A 12,420-nucleotide genomic window follows, 5' to 3' on the forward strand; every position below is an offset into this window, starting at 1 on the left:
CCCAACTTTCTGGGAACAGTTTGGGGATGACCCCTTCCTGTTCCAACATGACTGCGCACCAGTGAACAAAGCAAGGTCCACAAAGACATGGATGAGTGAGTTTGGTGTGGAGGAACTTGACTGGCCTACACAGAGTCCTGACCACAACCTGACAGAACACCTTTGGGATGAATTAGAGCGGAGACTGCGAGCCAGAACTTCTAATCCAGCATCAGTGCCTGACCTCACAAATGCCCTTCTAGAGGAATGGTCAAAAATTCCCATAAACACACTCCTAAACCTTGGAAAAGGCTTCCCAGAAGAGTTGAAGCTGTTATAGCTGCAAATGGCGGGCCAATTCTATATTACTTTCATCCATCAGGTAATGCCAAATAGTATCAAAACACAAAGCATTACATTTAATGGAAACTCTAAACCTTCCTCAAAGTGAAACATGCTGGTGGTAGCATCATGTTTTTTAAGTATCAGCAAGAACTGGGAAACTGGTCAGCCTTAGTCTCGAAAAGACTTGAGATTTGTGTGGGGGTTCTCCATCAAACTAGGCGACAATGCTAAGTTACACTAGAATGGTTTAAACCTAAGAGCCTGCCGTGTTTGCTCAATCTGATTGAAAATCTGTGGCAAGTCTTAAAAATTGGTCTTTACCACTGGTCTCCATTAAGCATGATAAAGTTACTTTTTTACGAAAAATGGGAAAGAAGATCCAGAAGTGCAAAGAAGGCACAGTATGTGTGTACACATAAGCATATTACCTGACATAGTAGCTGGAAGGATAGTCTGTCCCACGATGCCTTGCTGCAGCAGGTTGGGGTCGTACTGTCCTGTCAGGACCGGGTTGCCGTGGATGTAGATGTTCGGGTCAGCACCTGCACTGTGCAGGAGGCTTACAGGAGGCAGAGCTTCGGTAGCGGTGGATGGTGCCTGCTGCCCTGGTGTAGTGACATGGCTTTGAGCAGGGTTTCTGGACTTCCTGCTCTCAGAGCCGGACCTCAGGTGGCACTGCATGTGTGTTTTGCGATGTCCGGACGTGCGGAAACGCTGATCGCAGTACGGACATTTGAAGGGTTTGGAGCCGGTGTGTAGGCGCATGTGCACCTTCAGGCTGCCTTTGGTGGAGAAGGCGGTGCTGCACATGTGACACGCGAACAGCTTTTGACCTGCAGGTATGAACACATGACACAATAAACAAATGAACAAGCAAACAACTTCACCTTCACACATGTATCCTTCCTGAAGTCAATTGGAGTCTCAGGGTTACAAGGCGGGGACACCCTAGCAAAACGTATGTCCTTGGACTAAGGGAGGAACATGCAAACTCCACACTCATATTGCAGAGGCAGGAATCAAACCCCCAACCCTGGAAGAGCTAGGCAAACATGCTTACCAATAAACCACTGTGTCCCCCTAATCAATATCATACAGAAAGACTAGGAGATGGACAGATATATAAATGCACTACATAGTATATGTCAATCTCACGTGTAGGGAATAGGGAGCATTAGGGATTTGAAAGAATCTAGAGCACCTGAAACCCAGTGTAGACCTCAAAGATAAGCTTGAACATTGACCAAGAAACCCAACAAACTACCAGGACAAAGTAGCACTGCATTGAAAAAGAGTTTAATTAAGGCTAAAACTTAGGCCCTTGGATTTGCTTATATATTTGCTGACACCTTGGCTTCTCACCCACCTGAGTGTGTTTTGATGTGGCAGTCGAGTGTGGATTTTACAGTGAAACTCTTCCCACACTCGTTACACTTATACGGCTTCTCTCCGGTGTGAATCCGGACATGTCTGTGGACACACATGATGTCAGACTGGTGTGTAAATGAGTATATAAATATCAAGTACCTCTAATAACAGGATATGTTGCTGGGTTATCTCTCCTGTGTGTGTGTGTGTGTGTACCTAACAAGGTCACTGGGCTTTTTAAAGCTTTTTGGGCAATACTGGCAGCGGTTTTGAAACTTGGGCTCAAGCTCCAGCGTGGTCTTATCCTTGATCTCACTGATGCGATCTCTCTCTGCAGCAGACTGGATCAGGACCTTCTCAGAGACCGAGGCGTCATTACCCGGGTCGCTCTGAGCCAACTCGGCTGTCTGCTCCTCTGAAAACGTAATGATGCCCGATCTGATCCGCTTCGCCAGCGACGAGTCTCCAACGTCAGCTTCCACGGTCGCTTCATCTCCGTCCAGAACTGCAGAGATCGATAATTAGGACATATGAGACGACTAAACAATCAGGACTAATTAGCGAGCCTTTGATCGGCGAAGCGACAAAGAGGATTCAGGATACCTCATCACCCTATTCTGTGAATCTCAAAAGCCCTGCTCAGACCTGATATTAACATTCATGATATTAATAATTCATCGCAGTTGACCGCTTGTGATTGCTTTTTGTCTGAGATGGGTTGCCAGATCTGTCCAAATCAAGTCGATGTCAATTTAAAACTACATTAGAGCCTTGTTTTGTTGTTGCTATTGTTGTTGTTTTTTTAACTGGTAGTTATTATTTTATTTTTCTATGGTAACAGTGTCATTACATGCTTTCTTTCTTTTCTCTCTTTTCTTCCTGTTGAAGCAGATGGGCACTTTTCTATGTCCACTTATACATCTATAAGAGTCAAATCAGCATGTCTGAGTGAAGGGGCTCTTATTCCAACTACATAGACTCGGCTCTAATCGTCTCATAGGCGAGCTGATCGATCAGCGCTTTGGAACTATTGATTACATGTGCACCATGACCTATCACTATCAGTCTTATAGTGAAAGAGAAACCTCATTAAAAAATAGATGGGAAAAGTCCTTCAGAAGTGCTTAACTGATTTTGTCTTCAGTTCCACCTTTTGTCATTTATCAACACATCACACACACCTCGTGAACCTCCGAGAAGCTTCTGGTTTATTTCAGTAACAAGCAGTAACAAGCTACGATTAACACAGTAGAGGCTGAGATAATAAGATAATGCTCCTTATCTTGAACAATAAGTCATCGGCAGGCTATTTACAATAACGTTTTCTCAAATCTGATTAGTCGGAAAGCATGCCCTCGATTTAATATGTTTCCAAGGCAATGACTAATTCACAGGGATTTCACAAACAGATTTGATTTTATAAAATAATTTGTTGATGTAGTAAAAGTGTCTATAGGGAAACGTTTATTTATCATTTTATCATTTGGAGAAGGAGTCTCATTTAAGGTTAAATCTTCAAGATGGAGGTCCATTTATTGTCAAGGGTAAAAGGGGAAATAATAGAAGAGAGGCTGATGAGGGAATGGCAGTTTATCGCTGCTGTAATGTAACTGATAACAGGAACGTGTTTCATGGACATTCCATATTAATGGATAATTAGTATTAAGTGTCATGTTTTACTTATTTTAAACAAAAAGTAACAAACCTTTCAGGAAGTGTTTGCAAAATACACCGATCAGCCATAACATTATGACCACTGACAGGTGAAGTGAATAAGGCTGATGATCTCCTCATCATGGCACCTGTTAGTGGGTGGGATATATTAGGCAGCAAGTGAACATTTTGTCCTCAAAGTTGATGTGTTAGAAGCAGGAAAAACGGGAAAGCGTAAGGATTTGAGCGAGTTTGACGAAGGGCCAAATTGTGATGGCTAGACCACTGGATCAGAGCATCTCCAAAACTGCAGCTCTTGTGGGGGTGTTCCTGGTCTGCAGTGGTCAGTATCTATCAAAAGTGGTCCAAGGAAGGAACAGTGGTGAACCGGCGACAGGGTCATGGGCGGCCAAGGCTCACTGATGCACATGGAGAGCGAAGGCTGACCCGTGTGATCCGATCTAACAGACGAGCTACTGTTGCTCAAATTGCTGAAGAAGAAGTTAATGCTGGTTCTGATAGAAAAGGTGTCCGAATACACAGTGCATGGCGGGTGTTTTGGCAGCAAACGGGGGACCAACACAATATTAAGCAGGTGGTCATAATGTTATGCCTGCTGTAGTCTGTAACTCCCTGTGATGATTTATTCCTTTATATTAAACCTATCAGTAAGACTCTCTCATGTTTGTTATCCTGATGCTTATGAACGTTTGTAATGCTTAACACTAATAATTGTTGACCGTGTTGTTGTTGTACCTCTGGGCCCGACAGCATGGAAGACCTTCATGTGTTTGCGTCGTAGCAGGAGCGTGCGAAAACTTTGTTCGCACAGGGTACACCGGAAGGGCTTTGTGTTCAGGTGGATGATCATGTGCCGATTCAAGCTGCCGTTAGTGGTGAAGGACGAGTCACAGACGTTACATTTGAACGCCTTCACACCTGCAGAGAGACAGACAGGCAGAAAGACAGAAAGGAATGTCTTGCACGAACCGACCATCACCATCGGTCATCGGTTACACGTTAACTCTGGATTACCTGTGTGCGTGTTTAGGTGCGATTTGAGAACGCCGCTGGAGACGAAGTTCCGCCCACAGAGGTTGCACCCGTACGGCCTCTCGCCGGTGTGGGAACGGATGTGCTGCTTCAGGTGACTCGATTTCTTAAAGCCCTTATCGCACATGTTGCACCTGTACACACAATATCACTAATTGTCTATCTATCTGTCTAATAACTGACTTGTATGGGCAGGTTTGGGAAAGTATCTCACCTGTAAGTCCTCTTACTGTGCTCCTCCTCGTCATCTTCATCCTGATAATCCGTCCGATTCGAATCCTGTAGCAAAACAGTCGTCTACGCACACACACACACACACACAGCTCTCGTAAAGCCCTCATTAACTCTGATTTATGATCCCATGTTGATAAAAATTATAGTGGAATCCATCAAAGTTTGATGCTTAGTGTAATTATAGTGTATCTGTAGTCACATGGAGGCTTTTCTTTCCTTACTATCCAGATTTAACAGCTGCATCTTGACTAGACGGTGTACTCATTCATCAGATTGTAAAACCCTGCATTTAGCTAATGAGCAATTCGGAAAAGCGTGCGTGTGTGTGTGTGTACCTCTGTGGTGTGTACGTTCAGTAAGCTCTGTGTGTAAGTGGAGGTTAGCGCCTGCGACTCCAGCGTGCTCGAGTCCTGCAGCTGCTGCACCGAGGAAAGAGCGGGATGCTGAGTATAACCTTCAGAGATGAAACCTGTAAACAAACGTCACACCATGATGAAAATCTCACAGCGTGGATGAAACGTAAAAAATAAAGTGAGGATAGACAGCGAAAGAGTGTGTGTGTGTGTGACCTTGTGTCAGTGCAGGTTGGTCATATGCAGGTTGTTGGAGGGTCTGTGTTCCATATTGGGTGATGTGCTGAGCGTTCACAAATGACTCTGTGGAAAGAGAGAGAGAGAGAGTGTGCAGGATGCTACTGGACACATACTGTACAAACCTAACAAATTCACACCTCTCTGACAACAAGCTTATTATCTCACCTGCGTCCTGAACCATAGGTGCTTCCCCTAGCGCCACCGCCTGGTTCCCGCTCACCACTTGCATCATGGCTTGAGGACCCGCCCCCATAATGGAACTGGATGTGGCCAATCCTGTTGCTCCTACCTGCAGGTCATGGGTTACTGTGTTTGCTCCACCCATTGGGTCCTCTACCGCACTGGTTCCACCCATTGGGACTTCCACAGTACTAGCCCCTCCCATTGGATCTTCAAGAGGCGGGGCCTCAGATGAGCCTTGCTGCTGTCGAAGCTGCTGAGCCAGTTCGTACCTGCAAAGAGGTCAGAAGAGGTGATTAAGTCCGAAACTAAATCTGTACACCCTAAATCCATGACTCTTCTTCTGACTGTAATTCCTTTTTAATCTTAATCTTCAAGCTTCAAAATGTTAACCCAAAGCTTTAATTATCTTTGATTTTTAAACCCTAATCCTCAATCGCCAGCTTTAAACCCTAACCTCTGATCTCTGAATCAACCAATTATCCCTAATTTAGTCAATTAAACAGCATAATATATGAATTAATAATTTACTACTAATCTAAAACATTAAACCCTAACATGTAGGTTCCTTAAAACGCCTTAAATCCTTAATCCTTCCTCCACAACTATTAAACCCTAACCCATAATTACTGTTCATCCCTAATTTCAAATGAATCCCTCTCTTACCACAATCTAGAAAATAAACCCTAACCCTTAACTTCTATCTTTAAACCCTAATCCCTAAGACCCAAAGACTATTAAATCTGTAATCTATAACCCTCTAAAATTAATTGTTAACCCTAAATATCTACCTTAATCTCAGAGCCTTAATCTCTAAATAAATCCCATACCCTTCATCAATAACTGTAAAATCCACCCCATCGTTTTTTTTTAAACATTTAATCTAATTCCTAATCCTTAATCTTTAAATTAATCCTCTAATCTCTTCAAACTCTAATATCTAAATTAATTCCGAACCCCTGATCTCGAAACCAATCTCTCATCTCACCTGTGCGTCTTCATGTGCTTTCTGCAATTAGGGGAGGATTTGAAGGTTTTCTGGCAGTAAGGGCACATGTAGGGTCGAAGGTCGCTGTGCGTGGTCATGTGGCGTCTCAGGCTGCCGTTGGTGGTGAAGGTGGTGTCACACAGCAGGCACTTGTAAGCCTTCAGGCCCGAGTGTGTGCGGATGTGAGCCTTCAACACACCGGATGACGCGAAGCCCTTGCTGCACTGCACGCACTTGTATGGCCGCTCGCCTGTATGCGACCTGAAGGGAACACACACACACACACACACACCACGCTGAATGCCTCGGTTTGCTTAAACAAAACACTTAAAAAGGCACAGCGGAGCTCGTTAAAATACCGCAGTCGTCGTGTGTAAACAAGGATTCACCGCAATGTGGGCTTCATCTCAGCCTTCTCCCTTGAGTTGTGTCAAAAGTGTATGCGCAGAGGATAATTAGCCCCATGAAGGTCATTTGTCTCATTAAGGTGGGATATCTGGGTGGGGTTTTCTCTTCTGCAGGATGCCTGACCTTTCTTTTAAAGACAAGGCATTCTGAAGAAAATCGGTTGAAGAGCGGTGCTTTCAAGGAAGGGATTGATGGACTGATGAACTCGAAAAAACATATGTTTATAACCGGTGCGTCTCGGGTGGCTGGTTACGATTATAAACATTAAAGCTACAACATTCAATTGGATTTTTTGGATAAACCTTGTTCTTCATCCAAGAAGGATTTTGTTAGCAATATATTTAGATTTATTTATTTTTTTTGCCTATTAAAAGCACTCCAAAGACAGCGAGAGAGAAAAAAAATGGAAGACAAGCCAAAGTTAATGCTGTAAATAAGATAAGTTTCATAGCTATGGAGTATTTTTAAAGGTTTTAACTTTGGACTCAGCGTAAGCCAATGTGGTAGAATTAACCATGATTTCACAGAAGCAGCCCTAGAACCGCTTCCCTTACATTAAATGTGAGTCTCACTTGATTGGCTAGAGTCTCATACCTTCACTCACTCATGCATTTTAGCTCTCGTCTAGCAATCACCTCATCTATCACCAACACCTCAACTGGAAGTGGAAGCCTACCTAACTGAATCTCACCTCTCGCCAATTATCACAAAGCCTAGCTAATCCATCAGTCTGAATTCTGAAGGCCAGCGGGATAACTAAACTAAGCCGTGATCGCCACCGGGGTCGTGTTTAAGACCCGAGAGATCTGAATCTGCAACAGTAGCAGCAGGGAAATGTGCTAGAAATCATTATGGTGGTATCACTTATATATACATGGTGCGAATGTAGCACCGATGTGTGAGGGCGCTTGGGTGCTGTCGATCAGAGTGAAGGAGAAGCCAATGGTGCAAAATGAAAGGTAGGAAAAGGAACGTAAGTTAACTAAGCATTGAGGATTTAACCCATTTTACCAGTACAATAGCGTCCCAGTCCATCCGGCTGAATGGAAATCGACTTATCAGTATAAACAAGTGAATTATTTCATCGCAAGTCACATGGCTGATATAAAAATGAGTCAAATTCCATGTTTTGGCCTCTGGGAAAAAAAGTCATGTCCAATTCAAGGGAGGACAAATAATTAAATAAGCAAGTCAAAGCTCCAAAGCTGTTTAGTCTCATGGATTAAAAACATGGCTTAATAGACTGGTACCTAGCATAATGTAATAACTAGGAGTTTAAGGATCATTGCATCGATTTAAAAGGCAACGAATGAAATGAGTCCAAGCAACAATCATAAATCATTATGGATTAGATCTGTGCATAAATCTATTATTATTGAAAAAGAAGAAACTTGTGTGTGTAAAAAAGAAGGTTAAATAAATCGATAAAGTATAAATACTTAAAGCAGTCCGAGTAGGTAAGATGTTCGGCTACTGACCGAAAAGGTTCGGGAGTTCAAATCTAAAGCTTAAAAATTAATTGCTCGGTTGTATGAAAATAAATTTTTTAAAAATGTACGTTGCTCTGGATGGGGGCATTTACCAAGTGGCACATTTCGATTCTGAACCAAGTTGGCTACATATTTATTACTAAGTTATTGTATTGTGTTGTAACCAGTTCAATGGTATCATCAGATATCAAATCTTTGCCTTATGAAAAGATACCTGTTGTATTATTGCATTATTTCGTGATTCAGTAGTGTTGTCAAATATCGAATCACTGTCTTAAGAATCTAAATCATGTGGCAGTCTGAAGTTGGTTGAATAATTAGCACACACAGATGGACCTTTTTTCAGGATCGCAAGGATGTGGAAACGTTTCGCATTTGAAAAGTTCAGCATCGCTATATATAACTTATAACTTCTCACATTAATAATATCTGCTTACACTATATTGCCAAAAGTTTTGGGACACCCCTTCAAATCATTGAACTCTGGTGTTGTTTTTCAGGCGTTGGGCTTGGCCCCTTAGTTCCAGTGAAAGGAACTCTCCAACTTTGTGGGAACAGTTTGGGGATGACCCCTTCCTGTTCCAACATGACTGCACACCAGTGTACAAAGCAAGGTCCATAAAGACATGGATGAGCGAGTTTGGTGTGGAGGAACTTGACTGGCCTGCACAGAGTCCTGACCTCAACCCCATAGAACACCTTTGGGATGAATTACAGAGGAGACTGCGAGCCAGACCAAAACTGGGGCTCCTGCCTTTACATGCACATGAATGTAATATGGAGTTGTCCCGCCCTTTGCAGCTATAACAGCTTCAACTCTTCTAGGAAGGCTTTCCACAAGGTTTAGGAGTGTATTTATGGGAAACCAATAGAAGTGCATTTGTGAGGTCAGGCACTGATGTTGGACGAGAAGGCCTGGCTCACAGTCTCCGCTCTAATTCATCCCAAAGGTGTTCTATCGGGTTGAGGTCAGGACTCTGACGTTCCTCCACACCAAATTCATCCATGTCTTTATGGACCTTGCTTTGTGTACTGGTGTACAGTCATGTTGGAACAGGAAGGGGTCATCCCCAAACGGTTCCCACAAAGTTGGGAGCATGAAATTGTCCAAAATGTCTTGGTATGAAGCTGAAGCATTAAGAGTTCCTTTCACTGGAACTAAGGGGCCGAGCCCAACCCCTGAATTCAATCATTTGGAGGGGTGTCCCAAAACTTTTGCAAATATAGTGTAAGTAGATGTTAAGTTATTTGTTATAAGTTATGCTGAACTTTTCAAATGTGAAACGTTTCAACATCCTTGCAATTCTAAAAAAAGCACAGGCATCCATGCGTGTCAATTATTCAACCAAGCAATATTGCTCTACCGTCTTCCAACTCACGCCTCGCTGGTCTGTGGTGTGGTGAGCAGCGGGAGGCGAGCTCCAGAGTGAGAAGCATGCACCATAGTTAAAGTGCACTAGTTAGTGTGTTATGTTTCAACACCATATCAAATTTAGTTTGATAAGGAGTCAAGAAGGAGTTTTTCTTTCTCTTGTTTAATTCTTGCAGCAGGTCATGAATCGTGTCAGTAGCTATCACTTGATCTGGACTTGATCTGACAGTGTTGACCATATAATGGAAAAAAATAATATAAAATGAAAACGTGTATATTTACTAGCTTTCAAAGGTCACGAAATAAAATCGGCAGTAATATATGCTGTTACCTGACGTGTTGTTTGAGGTGGCTCGACTTCTTGTACGCTTTGTTGCAGTAAGTGCACTTGTACGGACGCTCGTTCTCCACGATGTCCAGATACTGCTGAATCGCGGCACGCGAGTTCTGATTGGGCAGCAGACCTACATTCAGAGAACACACGATAAATGTGTAAAAATTTCATTTACTTATTTAAATATGTACTAATTGTTCCCATTTATTTTATTCATATGCTTTAAAATGTATCTTATCTTTTTAGTTTGGTTTTTAATTAATTAACAGTTACATTGAAATTTCCTTTGTTTTGGTATTTATAGGTTTGTTTTATTTTTAAATCTATTTTTAAAAACTCAATGCATTCATTTAAAGATTCTTTTAATTGTTTAAAAATGATTTTATTCCACATTTGTGTACTTTTTGTGGCTTTACTTTTGCATCTGTATGTTCACTTCATCATTTATTTTATTTTATTTTATTGTGTGCTATGATATCCTGTGTTATTTCTGTTTCTTTTTCTTCATTTTTATTTCTTCATTTTTATCCACTGATTTCTAATTTCTATGTAATAAAACATAATTATATCTTATTTAACAAAATAAAAAATATATAAAATCAACTAAACTCTGAATTACATTTTAATACATAAAATATAAGTATTAAACCATAGATAAATAAACATACTAGCATTAATATAAGCTAATATGTACATTACTAACTAAAATGCCTTTAAGTTTTTTTTTTTATTAAAATATTAACACTTTATTTTTATTAACAGACAGATGGGTATTTTCTTTTAATAAATTATATGTAAATATATATGTATATTATGTTTTCTTTCTTTCTTTCTATTTTATTTTTCATGAGAGAATGAACATACGGAATGAATGAATGAATGAATGAATGAGTGAATTCAGGGCTACTAGGTCAGTTCTCCTAGTGCATCACAGCTATGAAGAGCTTTCCTAGTGTGTCACAGGTCTTGAGACAGCTTTCCTAAATGCATCACAGGTCTCAGGAGACAGTTCTCCTGGCGCATGACAGGTCTTGAGGTTTTCCTTGTGCCTCACAGATACTAGGACAGTTTTCCTAGTGCCTCACATCTCTTAAGAGAAGTTTCTTAAATGCTTCACAGTTCTCGAGACCTTGGGAATTAAAGCTGCTGGAACACAATGTTCCTGTGTGTGTGTGTGTACCCAGGTCAGAGATGAGGATGGGCTCCTGCAGCTGTATATCAGGAAGCGGCAGATTGTGTTTGGAGACACGCACTCGGTTCGGTTTGCGTGGGAATTTGTGCTTTTTCTGCTGCAGATTTTTGAAGTGTGAGGCGATGTGCGTCTTCCTGTGACCCGACGTCCGGAAGATCTTCTCGCAATGTGGACACGAGAACGGCCGAACACCTGCAGAAACATACACACACACACACTTCTTACAATAACTTGAGTTTAGAGAAATGACTTGCAGCACTAAACATTACTTTAATTATCCAACACAATCAGCAGGTTTCAGGCTGTTCTGATTAAGTGCAGATGTGCAAAACAAAATAAGTCATTATAAAGTGCACAGGAAAGTCAGACAGATAATAACTTTACGCTATTACAGTCATTATGGCGACGTCAAACCGCTAACCGCAAGACTTTCGTTCTTTTCATCTGTTTATAGCCTAATGCGCATAAGAATTCTGTCCCCATTTTTCTGTCATATAACCCAGGAATTGGAAACCCAATGTCTTGTATAAAAAAAACCCTACCACATCAATGTTCCTACATCTTTGTTAAGTCATGTTTTTAATCTGTTTATTAGTAGATTATGGAAGTATAGAAGAGGTAATGTATTAGGACGAGAAAAAGCGAATTTATATAAACGTATGATTTTCCTTGCAGCAGACACATCCGTCAGAGCTGCTGGAACAGAAAATTAAACAATTATTCGGCGAACGTAATAAGGCACAGAAATGATGACAAGCTGAGAGCTTTTTAATTCGCACTCCGCATGACGCACAACACTCACAACACGGGCAAATAAATAAAACGTATAAATATTTGTACTGCCGAGGAGATGCATATAAAATGCACCAGAATTTGTATTTGTCTATTATGTGATTATCATATGCTTAAAATTCACTTTTCTTAGATGAGCCTGTGTGTTTTACACTGACGGATCTGTGCATGTGTGTGTGTGTGTGTGTGTGTATGTGTATGTGTGCTCTCATGCAGACTACCAAGCTGCTGGAGGTGTGTTTGTGAGACTTCATGCAGATTCCCACACTGCTGGAGGTGTGTGTGTGTCTCACTCACCTGTGTGCAGCCTCATATGCACCTTCATGCTGCCGGAGGTGGAGAAGCTCTTCCTGCAGTGTGTACACTGGAAGGCCTTGATGCCGGAGTGTGTTTTGGTGTGTGCAGTGAGCGTGCTCTTCACAGCGAACGCTCTGAAACA

General features: G+C 41.7%; 1 protein-coding gene across 2 annotated transcripts in view; it reads right to left on the minus strand.

Annotated features, from left to right (window-relative positions):
- LOC131371169 (zinc finger protein 236-like) overlaps positions 1 to 12,420 on the minus strand; it is a 35,711-nt gene that overhangs the window by 9,982 nt on the left and 13,309 nt on the right. For both annotated transcript variants that reach the window (XR_009207506.1, XM_058418996.1), the window contains exons 10-22: positions 12,279 to 12,420; positions 11,178 to 11,381; positions 9,995 to 10,127; positions 6,394 to 6,654; positions 5,391 to 5,677; positions 5,202 to 5,288; positions 4,968 to 5,101; positions 4,613 to 4,695; positions 4,381 to 4,532; positions 4,102 to 4,284; positions 1,909 to 2,197; positions 1,691 to 1,794; positions 753 to 1,157 (exon numbers count right to left, since the gene is read on the minus strand). The exon at positions 12,279 to 12,420 is cut by the window's right edge and continues 131 nt beyond it. Coding sequence is in view for 1 of the 2 variants with exons in the window: in XM_058418996.1 (XP_058274979.1) it covers positions 753 to 1,157; positions 1,691 to 1,794; positions 1,909 to 2,197; positions 4,102 to 4,284; positions 4,381 to 4,532; positions 4,613 to 4,695; positions 4,968 to 5,101; positions 5,202 to 5,288; positions 5,391 to 5,677; positions 6,394 to 6,654; positions 9,995 to 10,127; positions 11,178 to 11,381; positions 12,279 to 12,420 (2,464 nt within the window). In the remaining variant the exon portion in view is untranslated. The remainder of the gene's footprint in view (positions 1 to 752; positions 1,158 to 1,690; positions 1,795 to 1,908; positions 2,198 to 4,101; positions 4,285 to 4,380; positions 4,533 to 4,612; positions 4,696 to 4,967; positions 5,102 to 5,201; positions 5,289 to 5,390; positions 5,678 to 6,393; positions 6,655 to 9,994; positions 10,128 to 11,177; positions 11,382 to 12,278) is intronic.

Source organism: Hemibagrus wyckioides, linkage group LG20, assembly GCF_019097595.1.
Source record: "Hemibagrus wyckioides isolate EC202008001 linkage group LG20, SWU_Hwy_1.0, whole genome shotgun sequence".
NCBI classification, from domain to species: Eukaryota; Metazoa; Chordata; class Actinopteri; order Siluriformes; family Bagridae; genus Hemibagrus; species Hemibagrus wyckioides.